Below are 12,752 nucleotides of genomic sequence, written 5' to 3' on the forward strand. Positions count from 1 at the left end.
TCTGTACAGCTGGTGGGAATGCCAAGCCCTTTCACTCTGCTGCACCCTTTCAGTATTTGATCTTTACAAGACTCTACCAAAGTAATGCCACCACACTGACCGCAATCCACAATCATATGGTTGGCAGAGCCACTAAGCTGCAATGCACCAGATGGCCTCCTTCCTCAGTTTCATAGAGTCAAGATATAATTTAAAAGGTACCTGATACCTGGTGTTTATTTCAAAACTAGACTCTCAGGTGATATCCTAGGGTTTGAACCCCAGCTCTGCCCACCTTCAGCAGACCCTTTACCTGTGTATGTTCCGAATGATGCCCCTGTGGCTCCAGACACACCCACATGGTGGGGAAGCTCTGCTTAGAGATTAGACCAGGTCAAATCCAGCTTCCCCACCTCTGGGTTGAGCGACCTGGAGCAGGTTACCTCACCTCTCGGGGCCTCCATCTTGCAATGGGTATCATTCCTGCCCCACTTACCCCACAGCAATGTGGGAACTGAACAAGGACACACTTTGCTGACTGCAAATCCCTGTGCAAACATGTGGGGCTATTTCTGCTCTGCATCATTGATCAGCAAACTCAACCGAGAGGCTTTGCCTGGATTGTCAAGGCCAGAAGAAGGACATTCGGAGAAGCGTTCTCCAACCCTACACCAAATTAAGCACTCGCTGCTCAGAAAGCCAGAAACATCTCTGATATGTCCATATAGACCTTTATACTTTGAAAAGCCCCTTTCCTTTCATTCTTATTCACAGCTTATCCGGTGTGGAGCAACAAGGTTTATAAAACTGCTTCCCTCGTCATGATCTCCTCTGCTACTAGCGTCACCTCTGTCCTTTTTGTACTTTTTTATTAGCCATTTTCTATAGCCTGCCCTCTGCCAGACCCTCACCCCTGGCTAAGCCAGGACAGTTCTCATTGGTTTTGACTGCATAAAGATGACCAGAGCTTCCAACCCCTGGGCTTGCTCGTCAAGATTTTCAATATGTATGCACAGAACCAAAAATCTTCTCAGCTGAGCCAAAATAAACACAGAGGCCTCTCGTTGTTTCCATATACACAAAATGGACTTAAATAAAGCAGCTCTCTGTGGAAGGCTCCAGCCAATAGGGCTGGGCCAGGCCCCAGGGATTTCCCCAGGGGTGCTGGAAATGAGGCACAGGCCGTGCCCAGAGAAGGAGAAAAATGCCTGTCTTACAGGCCTCTCTGCCTCTGGCCCACTCTGTTGGCCAGAGCCAGGCATGTGGCCCTCTCAGAGCCCAGGACAATCTTGACCCCAGCTCTCCAGTCTCATCTGAGACTGCCACCACCACCAACCTGCCCTCATGGCTCCCCACTACTAACCTGCCCACTCCTGGCTGCCAGAAAACACTTTCTAAAATGCAAATTGCCCAAGTCCTTATTGGCTTAAATTTTTTGTCATGGTACAAACTGCTCAGTGTGGCACCAACACCCCAACTCTGTCCACCTCCCAGCCCATGGAATGTTGTGCTGACCCATGTTACTCTGAAGCTCCGTCCATGTGGGCCTGGCAGGGGCAGTCTGGCAGCTATGTGCTGCTGTGCTGGTTCACCAATACTGTTCCTCTTCTTGGGACACTTGGTACCCCCATACTAGAGGAAGCATAGCCCATGAGTGCTCACAAGACTCCTCTGCCCAACTGAGAACTGACCCAGGATGGGAGTGATCTATATATGTGTGGCTTCAGTGCCAGCACGGTGGTCAAAAAAGCAAGTTGTAGAGCCCTGGCCAGGTGGCTCAGTTGATTGGAGCATCATCTCATGCACCAAAAGGCTGAGGGTTCAATTCCTGGTCAGGGCACATATCTAGGTTGCAGGTTTGATCCCTGGTCAGGGTGCACAAAGGGGACAGAGGGGGGGTCAACTGATGGATGTTTCTCTCTCACATCAATGTTTCTCTTGTCTTTCTTCCTCTCTCCCTCTCTCAGAAAAAAAGCACGGTATAGAATAAATGAACTGATAATGGTGGAAAGAATAACAACACAACGGCAGGTAACAGCTGCTCTGCCAGGCACTGCTCTGACACTTCGCGTGGGACTAATACACAGCATCCCATGACAACTTTTTAAAATAGAGCTTTATTTTTTAAAGTAGTTTTTAGATTCCCTGCAAAGATGAACAGGAAGTACAGAGTTCTTATACAGCTCTCACCCCCCACATGCACAGCTTCCCCCACCATCAACCTCCTGACAGTTGATGAACCTACATACACATGTCATTATCACCCAAAGTCTATAGTTTACATGAGGGCTCATTCTTGGTGTTGTATAAAACAATCTTTTCAGGTAGATGTTATATCATCTTCTCATTTCATAGATGGAGAAACTGAGCCACAGAGAGGCCGCATAATTCACACAGAGGGTGAAGAGGGTGGAGGCTGACTGGGGCACTGGTCCACCGGCAGATGCAGCAAAGCTACTTTCCACCCTCACCTTCGTCATACTCCTTCTGTGAGCAAAGCCCATCTGCCTTGTCTGCCCACCAAACTCCTCCTGCCCTTGTAGGACATGGGCCTGTAGCCACAAGGGTCCACAGCATGTCAACATCTGACTGACTGGCCCCCATCTGTTCATGGTGCCCAGAGTAGGTGTGCAGACAGGGTGTAGGGCACAGGTGGCAAACATAAGGCCTGCGGGCCGAATCCGGCCCTCCACCTTGTTTTACCCGGCCCAGCACCTTGTTTCTACCTGGTGGCAGTGCCAAGCTCCTTGCCCCTAGTTAAGGAGTAGTTACATTTGTACAGTCCTAAAATTATATTTGGCCCTTTGAAGGCAACTGCATGGCTGATGTGGCCCCCGGTGAAAATGAGTCTGACACCCCTGATGTAGTGGGTAAGAATGACGTCTCAGGGTAGGGAATGCTGTCTCTCTTAATCTCCTGCAACTGTAATATTGCCACACAGAGCCCTTCCCTGGAGACTATCTCGTACCTGGCAGGCAGGAATGTGTGACTCTGGGCAAGTGACTTGGCCTCTCTGTGCCTCAGTTTCTTAGCCATAAAATGGGGATACTATATACCTCCCAGCCAAATAACACACACACAAATCCTCAGCCTGGGGCCTGTCACCAAGGAAGTGTTTGGGGAAGCTGTTGTCAATATCACAACATAGGATTGTTAGGATTTCCCCACATCACAGGGGCATCATGAGGACTAAGTGGGGGGCTATCAGAAAATGAACAGGCAACAGTAGGAAGAGGCCTTCAGGAGCAGCCTTAGCTCAACTTAGCTCAGAAATAGGCACCAGACCATCTGATACAACAGCAGCATCCGCATCTGAAAGCAAGGGGTGATGTGATTGGGGGTGGTCACTGGTACAGAGCAGAACTCAGGCCTACTATTTGTTTTTTTTACCTCAACTTGGTTGAGGGCCCTCCATGTGCCAAGCACTGTGTTAGACACTAGGGGTATTAACAATAATATACTCATAAGAATGATAGCAACTAAAATTTCTTGAGCATCTACTATATGCCAGGCTCCCAATGCAGCACCATGGGAGGGCCCAGTGCTGAGTGATGATGGGCATGCCTTGGTGAAAGGTGAAAATGGGGTTAGGGTAACTCCAGCTTTCTGGGCAGAGGCTGAGGAGGTGGATGAAGACATGGAGAAGCAGATTAGAAAAGTGAAAGTTAATAAGGAGCCAGGTTAGAAGCCATAGGATGAAGGAGACTGTGGCGAGGAGAAGAGGGCCTGGCAGGGGCCTGGGAAAACCTAGTGCTGACACCAGCACAAGGTGGGAGAGGAGCTGGCCCAGTGCACTGGGAAGGGGCTGCAGAGTGGTTGGAGGAAACCCTTAGAGGGCTGATCTCTTAAGCCAGAAAGAAGAGTCATTGAAGGTGGTATGTCAGTCTGCCCAGAGGCCAATATGTCTGGGGGTAGGAAGGGAGGCAGGTGCCACTTCCCAGCTCTACCACCTGCCAAGGGGCAACCCAGGGACAGCAGGAAGGACCCTGTGGGGACATTGAGCAGAGAGTCCCAGTCTTGCTGGGGGAGCCAAGGCATGAAGGCAAGTGCCTCGGGTAACCCTTCCCCCAGGGAAAACCCTATCTGATACTCTGGACTCACAGGCTTGCTTCCCCCAATCACTTCTAGACACAGGGCCTCCCGCAGAGATTTCCCCAAATGGGGCAGGCATCACTTGGTCTTCTAGGCTGGGAAACTGGCCCAGGCAACCGACACAGCCAAGGGCTGTTGGGGAAATGCCCTGCTTTAAAGGCCCACCCAGCAACATGACACCTCCACTGCCAGAAATGAGGCTGGCCAAGCAGCAGGTCCTTGATGTAAATTTAACAAAATGTCTGGTATTTGCTTCAAAATAATCTGGGGGCAACAAAATAAAATTGCCCATGGGGGTCATTGTGCCATTCTACTTCTGTGTATGTTTAAACCTTTCTGTAAGAAAAAGTTCGAAATAGTGCTAAGAATTTGCTATCCACATCAAGGCCTATTATATTCCTGAGCCACTGTGGGATTTTTATTAGGTGGAGGGAAAAAAACAAAACCCTGCACGTTTACATTATGACTCTGAGAAGGGTCAAGGGCCCCAGAGGGAACAGAGAATTCACCTTTGCATGCCTACACCTCCCCTCCTCTAATAGCAGAGAAAAGAGCTACTTCCCCAAACACTTACTCTCCAACTCACACCCAGAACTCACTGCACTTCAGGGTCCTGTCCAGGGCTTGCACAGTAACTGTGGTAGATACACTAATTAGTAACAACCACAGAGTGTCTGGCATTCACTGAACACCTACTGTGAACCTGTACCCCTCCAGCCCCTTCTCTTCTATCATCTCTCATTCAGCGTCATCCCAATACCAACAGGGAATTCGGAGACCAGTTACTACAGCCACATGGCCTCCTGGGGATGGCAAACATGTTTTTGAGATTCCAGGGTACTAGTCAAAGCTTCAAAGGGTGCTGTGTGGCTCTGCAAAGTGAGATGCAACTCTGTGTCCATCCACAGCGCTGAGGTCCTTTGGGGGTCCTGTAGCTTCCTGTCTCCCCACTCCCCTACCCCTTTCTGCCCCTGCCTCACCCTCCATTCTGGTAAGCCCAAGGCCCAACAACAACGTCAGACAACCAAATAAATCTATATTCTACAAAGTTTGAATATGCTAGTTGAGTTTTTTCTTATCTCAGTATTCTTGTCTGTAAAATGAGAACAAGAACAGCTACTTCACAGGACTCTTGGGAGGTTGAAATAAAATATGTATATGTAAAATCAAAAGCCCACCCAAATGTCAGGTGCTACCATATTGCAGGCCATTTGCCCATCTTTGTCTAAGAAATCTTCACCCCAGCTGAGTTGAACGTTTTCTAATCCACAGGCAAAACACCTTTAACTATCCGCTCTCAGTGGGCTGTTTAAATCTAGGGAATCCTGGGGACAGTGGGCTATAAGCACACACAGCTTTAGTCCCATCTCACCAACACCAAGTCCGCGATCTGACTCACCCCCGGTTGCCACAGCTGCTGTCACACCATGAATAGCCCTGGCCCTTCAACTGCTTCCCTCATCACCATCTCTCTGCCTCTCTCTCTCTTAAACCTGGCCTTGTCCATAGCTAAAAAGAGAGACATTCACTCACTCCCATCTAGCAACACATCTCCCCTAAACAAGTCACACAATCTAGTTCCAGCACAGTTGAACCTCTCAACTATGAAATACTCACTAAAAGCCACCACCTATCTGGTGTTTCCTTTGTGCTATTTATACACTTGCTGTGTATTAACCCAATCTTTACCACAACTCCATGAGCTGCTAGCGGCACCTCATGCTACAAATAGAGAAACTGGGGCATGGAGAGGCTCAGGAACATGCCCAAGATCACAGAGCATGTGAGGATCAGAGCTGGGGTCAAGGTTATTATAGACAGCCTGGCTACAGGATCTGCTCCCTTAACCATCCTCCCTCAGCAAATGATCACAAAAGTCATGAAGGGTCAAGGTTCATCTACCTTCATAGATGTGGAAACTGAGGCCCAGAAAGGAGATGTGAGGAGATGACTGACGCCAGAACTTCTGGGGAAGCCAAATGTCAACAGTTCATCATAGCTAGCTCTGCCCTCTCTGGGAGGTCTCCTGTCTCGAGGAAGAGACCCTTCTATGCTTAGTAATAATCAGGATAAATAAGAACAATTACAATGGTTATAATGAACATTTATTCAGTGCTTACTATAATACAATAAAGCAGCATTTTAAATGTTTTACACATATTAATGCATTTAATCCTTATATCACCTAATATTCCAGCCAGAAACAGAAAAGCAAACATTATTTGGGGAGAAAGCATTCACATTGGCAGACTCCAACCCAGTCTAGGAGATAAGTGATTTCAAGGAACCCAAATGAGGAGGCCACCCACTAATTAGCAGGTGATTTTCCAAATTCTCCAGTTTATTAATGGTCCCTCTCTCTTCCCATGGGTTCAAGTTCAGCATCCCACATACATGTATGTCCCCCAGTGATGTCAAAGGCCCTGGCCTTGGGTTTCCTCACCACGAAAAGCCATTTGCACTGGTCTCACAGTGTGTCAGCTTTTGTCCCCAAGACCCTGCTCCAATACCGAGGTTGGCCTGACGCAAGCGTGCTGCCCTCAAAATGCCACAAGTGTTCAGGGTCAAAGGGCACTGTCTCAGAATCCCACTGGAGTGTTTGGGAAAGCAGGTCTTGGGGTATGTGGGTTCTTATAAGACACCAGGAGAGCCCAGAGAGCTCAGGGGATACCATATTGGGGAAATATTTTGGGAATCTTGACATCGGGGGATACCGAACACCTGTTCTGTGGCTTGGAAAAGATGCAAAAGGCTCCATGTGCAATGGTGACATATTTTGCTGAAGATTATTTAACTCCAGAGGAAGCAGAGCCTGGCTATGAAGAGCACAGGCCCCAAAACCAGGCAGATTGAATCCCAGCTTCAGCACTTGGTGGTTGGTGACTCTGGGCAAGTCATGCAACCTTCTTCCATCTGAAAAACTGAGAACAGCAGAAGCCCTTACTCATAATTGCTTTGAAAATTAGGTATTTACTTCACACAGAGTTCATTAAATGGCAACCTTTGCTATTATTATCATTATTACTCCAACCTTTGCACAAAGAGGAAAAAATAATACTGGCATAGTCCCACATATATACACAGGGAGGGAGGTCTTGCTATTGGTGCCACATCTGGGCCTTAAGTTCAAATTAAATTAAGTCACCAGGTTAGGAAGCCATAAACCAAGAAAATAAAATGGAAAGAATGATCCTTTCCATCAAGGAGCACAGAAGCCACAGCCACATATGAATAAAGCATAAAGATATTAAAGTCAGAGCAACTAGGACCAGGCATCAGCCCTTCAAGAAAAGATTTCACAAAAACCATGTAGGCTCTACAAACCAGTCTTCAAACCCAGAAACTAGCAAATTGAGAAAGTGTGAAGAATCACTTCCAGCAGAAATTTCACAAACAGGAAAAGGTGGTAGTAGTAATGATAGTGACAACAGCTGCCATTTGCTGGTGGGGGGGGGGGCATCTAATATGTGCCAGTTAGGAGGCAAAGCTGCACATCCTCTCAAGAGGTAACTTTGGCCCCATTTCATTGATGACAAAAATCATGGCCCAGATAGGGCAGGCAACATACCTGAAGTCAGCTGGGAAGAGGTGGAATCAGGGTTTTGTGTGACCTCAAGGCCCGTGTTCTGTGATGCACAGTTTCACATTATTCACCTTAGTTCCTTTACATCTATCCCAGAGCCTAGCACAATGTAGCACAAACTGTTTGGTGAGTAAATAAAGAAACATAGGAAAGTGCAACATTGGGTGCCCTTGGGTCACATATGTCTTCCCAGAGAACAAAGCACTCCTCCGGGCGCAGGAGGGCATGCCTGCCATGGGCCTACGGCTTGGAGGGGCACACTCAACCAACTAGGAGTTTAGCCATGGCAGCCAGAAGAGCGGCAGGCCCAGGTGGAACCATGCCACGTTTTCCACCATAATCGCCATCAATTTTCTCTCGGCCGCAGCTCATGCAGGAGGAGCAGCAGCCAGATTCTGTAAGGCCGCACCAATGAATTCTTCAGGAGACTTAATGGCCTTTAAACTCATTATGATGTGCTTTTGAGGACAAATAATAAATCACATTCAGCCTCTGAGCATCCTCCTCTGCCACACAAACACACTTCCACAGGGCACCCGGGCCACCTCTGTGGAACTCTCCCCAGGCCTGGCTGGATCTAAGCCCATCAGAGCTGTGCTGTCCTCTTGCCACTGTACTTGGTGGACGGATATTCCACTCCTCATCATAATTCAAAGGAAACTTACAAAACAGGAAGGAAGAAAATCCAAAGGGTTAGTGGCAGTGGGAAGAGAAGAATGCTGACTTGAATGATCACAGCATCTGACTGAAGGCTTGGAGCCGGCCAGCTGGGCAAGGGCTTTTAGACGCCCACTCTCAGACACCTCTGTGAGACAGCATTATTACTGCCTTCCACGGATAAAGGGACTGAGGCCCAGAGGGGTGTAGTAACTGTACAAACTCACAAAGCTGAGCTGAGATTTAAAACAAAGTCTGTTTGCCTCTTACCGCTACCCTAAACTCACAGATTCTCCTGGCAAACCATGATCCCATGCTCCACAAAGTCCAGCCAGATCACACCGGTGCACACACACACACACACACACACACAGCTCCCATAGTCCAGGGAGCCCTGTCCAATCCCTTCCAGAAACACCTATTTGCCCAGTCACCTCACTGTTTGTGCAGATGTCAGTTCTGTCCATGTTTTTGAACTGAAGCTATGTAAATATTAACAGAACTAGTTCATAGTCAAACTTTGAGCAAAAGCCTGAAAATCCCAGCAGGGCTGCCAGGGGCCCTACAGAGGCCCAGCATCAAAATGTCTGGGTTTTACTTCAGGCTCCGCTTGCAATATTCTGCTCAAGTTACTGGATTCCCTATCTTAATTCCTCCATTTAGAAAGGGAGGTAGGGAAAGACTGGGGCTGCCACAAGGCTCAAACAGCAAAGCATTAGGCACCATACACAAGGGCTGTTAGAAAAGCCTGCACTTGCAGGGTGTACCAAGGCAGGGTGTCTTGGACTGTTATAGAATGGGGTTCTCCCAAGGTCTCTGCAGCATGCTGCATCCTTCCAGAGTTTAGAGAGGAGGAGATGGCCAGCTGGAAAGACTCTGGGTAGGGGCAAGGTGGCCAGTGCAAGGACCTCCTGGCTGAGCTTCCCTCTGCAGGCCAGAAGCTGAGCTGATTCTCTCCAGCCCTCTCTCCCAGGCTTCCTTCAGAACCACATCCCAGGCACTGGGGAGCAAATGTGACCCACCTGCTCTGAGGCTGAAGGGTGAGCAAATACAGCCTAGAGCAGAGGCTGTATACAGCAGGCTCTCAATAAACCAGAGAGCCTTGGTGCTGACAAGACTGAACACTCAAACTCAGTTTTCTCTCCTGCGATATAGGAATGCCAGTAACACAAGAACAAGAATGTAAACACAATACTAGGTGGGACAGCTGCTTAAGGCAGTGGCGCATGTGGGATATGAATATCAGGACCCTCATTCTCAGACTGATCCACTCATTCCAGGCAGCTGGTGCTGCAGCTGTGGCTTGCTCGGCCTCCACCCCAGATGCAAGGAGCAATGGGTCCTTGGGAACTGCTCCCTCACCACCACACATGAAGCCTCAGGCCCACAGCCTCAGGCCCCTGGGGTGAGGAGGGGGCAGAGGGGACATATGCATGTTTTCAGTGCAACTGCCAGACATAGGCTGCAGAATTTTTGAACTCAAAGATCAACTGGTTGCTGGTGGGCCTCCCCCCAGGGGCCCTGACACAGTCAAATCACTTGTCAACAAATCCCCTCCACTCCACAGCCCTGCTCCTAGGAGGGGCCTGCAGACAGCTCGGGGAGCAGCTGTTCTGGCTAGCGGAGCAAGGATATCAATATTCCTAGCACATACACACTCTCTTTCTCCCTCTCTGGCCATAAATATGGGTGGGCCCTTTGATGCTCAGCCAGCCAGCCACAGGCCCTGAAGCAGAAAAGGATTGGTCTCTGGGACAGGAGTTCATCCCTGCTATCCCCAGCCTCCATACTCCATTCCTGACTACACCAGGTGTACATAAACAAACACCCCCAATCCCACCAGCAGCCCCCTCACAGCCACAACAGGAGCCACACAGAATTCAACTTCCCTCGGCTCCAGGTGCCCTAGTGCACTCCCAGGGGCCTTCACCTGGAGTACACCTATCACAGCACTTTAACGGGTCCCTCAGCCTTGCACACACTCTATGACAGAGCACACACATGATCCCAAACACAGGACTCAGGTCTTGCATAAACAGGACTGCAGGAGGACTTCCTATCAGCCTCTGGCCCACCTGCAACCCGTCACAAGCACAGTGGCCCACTGGACACGCTCCATCTCACAAACTCCCAACCACTTGTCCCGCCTCCCACCACATAACAACTCCTATCAGTTTCCAGTCACTCATGAGCACGAACACACGCTTCCCATCGAGACAGTATCTTTTACTCACACGCACACACTCAGGGCCTGGGTCTGGTTCACACACACTAATACACACTGCACCCTGTCACAGTCCTCCCTCTCTCACACTCAGGCACGGGTCCTGACAGTCTCACAACTCTCGCAACACCCATTCCCGAAGCCTCTCTTGGGTACACACACTCACCTCCCGGGCACTCTCTAACAAACCATCGCACAACAGAACACAGCGACTAGCTCTCACAAACCTTCAACACACTGCACTCAAGTGAACTGTGGTTGGGGCACTGCGGGAACCCCACCCCACCCAGGGCCCTGCCTACCAGCGGATCTGAGTCCAGCCCCTCCCCTCCGCCCTCTCGCCGGAGCTCCCGCGCCTGGCCCCCCTTCCCGCGCCACCCCCCCCCACCCCGCCGGCCTCGGCCCTGCCCGGTGTGCCCTTACCCGCAGTCAAGCTCTAGCTCCAACAGGGACTGGGTCCGCTCCGAGTTGCAGTGTAGGCACCACATTGTGGCTGCAGTGGGAGCTGACGGGGCCGGCCGCCAGCGGCCCAGGCCGGGCAGAGAGCCGCCTACTCCCGCCAGGGGCGGCCGGATCCCAGGGCCTTTACCCGACCACCAAAAGACTTGATCACCCGCCACACGATTACCCTGGAGACCACCAACGCCTGCCAGTTCCCACCGCTCCGGGTCCCAAATCCGACCCCTACCCCACCTAATCCCACCCCCCTCCCCCTCCTTCTCAGCCGTCGCCGCCCCGCCCGCCGGGCGCTAACCTAGGCCCAGCCGGAGGAATGTGGCCCGGGAGGGGGAGGAGCTAGGGGGCGTGGCCAGGAAGAGGGGCCGCAGGGAAGGAGCACTGTGGCCTGGCAGAAAGGGGCAGGGCTTCATAAAGAGGAGGGACTGGCAGATCCAGGGAGCTAGAAGGGTGACTAGAGCAGCGGCGGGATTCTCAGACTGGCCCTTTTCTGGGAGGACAGTGCACTTCTCCAACACAGATATCCCTAATTTCTCTGTCCACTTCCCCAACGTGCAAGGACAACAAATACAATAGCTCAGACCAGAAATCTGTAGGCATGCTCTGCTGATGGTGCCAATGTCTGCCAATCCTGACTTTGGCTGCAGTTCTTAAAACGGGGCTTTGGCTGTCCCGGATGGTGTAATTTTGGAGCTCTGATGCTCTTGCCCTAGAGAAAGGAGTGGGTCCTGAGGCTGGGGACACCCTTTTGGGGACTTTTTGGTGGGAATCTAATGGAAGCAGCTTTTCTCCCTAAGTCCATCCAAGCCCCTGAACTTTCCTCACTCAGAGACAAGTTTCAGACCCCCATGGCAGGCTTAAAGTAATACTAATTAGTATTTTAGAACTCTTTACTGATATTTGGTCCTCAAGACAACACTATGATATTGTGGAGTTACTATAGGTCCCATTTTCCAGAAGAGGAAACTGAAGTTCAGCTTAATTGGGTTAACTAAGGGGCTTCCTCACACCTTCTCCTCTCCCAGGCTGCTCAGCCCAGCTTACCCTACTATATAAAGCAATCATGGCTTGCTGTTCTTAATTTGCATATTTATTTGTTTATTATCCATCCATTTGTCCTTGGGCTTCAGGAAGGCACACACAGTGCCCTGCACCCACATTTGTGGAATGCCCAAATGTGGTTGGCAGATACCAAGCTGGCAGAGATATAATCAAAACCTGACCTGTCTTAGGCCACCCCACCTGTCCTGGGCTACCCCACCTGTAATTCTATTTCTTGGAGGGCCAGGCAGCTAGCAGTTCTGTGGGAGACAGGAAGTGTAGGCCCACTAAAGTAGTGTCAGCCATCTTGCGTCCTTTTAAATCTTTCATTTGGAGGGGGTGGTGCAAAGGGCCTGTTGATGAGTGTTATTCCCAGATAAGCAAACTGGGCTGGTGTAGGGGACAGTGAAAGAAGAGGGCTGAGCTAGCTCAGCTTGCAGCATGAAATGGAGAAGTCCCTGGAGCCAATTAAGTGTGCTAGGGTACCCAGACAAGAGACTGAGCAGGGATCCAGTGGCCCTCATTGCCCATCTCCACATTCTTCTTCTTTGCTTCTGTTTTCTTTTCTACATTATAAATACATATATACATATACAGAATGGGAGAAAATACTTGCAAATCATGTATCTGATTAAGTCTAGTATCAGTACTATATAACGAACTCTTACAACTCAATAATAAAAAGGCAAATAGCCCTGGCTGGTGTGGCTCAGTGGACTT

The 12,752-nt window shown here is 49.9% G+C and overlaps 1 protein-coding gene across 15 annotated transcripts in view; it reads right to left on the reverse strand.

Moving 5' to 3' along the window:
* Window positions 1-12,752, reverse strand: part of IQSEC1 (IQ motif and Sec7 domain ArfGEF 1) — a 447,285-nt gene that overhangs the window by 79,338 nt on the left and 355,195 nt on the right. The window contains exon 1 of one of the 15 annotated variants that reach the window (XM_028504778.2): window positions 10,959-11,243. The exons of 13 other annotated variants lie outside the window; for them this stretch is intronic. In XM_028504778.2, the coding sequence (XP_028360579.1) occupies window positions 10,959-11,023 (65 nt within the window). In that variant the 5' untranslated portion in view covers window positions 11,024-11,243. Of the gene's footprint in view, window positions 1-10,958; window positions 11,244-12,752 lie in introns of those variants that run through there. One more of the 15 variants, XM_028504782.2, reaches the window with a different exon arrangement.

Source organism: Phyllostomus discolor, chromosome 2 (genome assembly GCF_004126475.2).
Source record: "Phyllostomus discolor isolate MPI-MPIP mPhyDis1 chromosome 2, mPhyDis1.pri.v3, whole genome shotgun sequence".
Lineage (NCBI taxonomy): Eukaryota > Metazoa > Chordata > Mammalia > Chiroptera > Phyllostomidae > Phyllostomus > Phyllostomus discolor.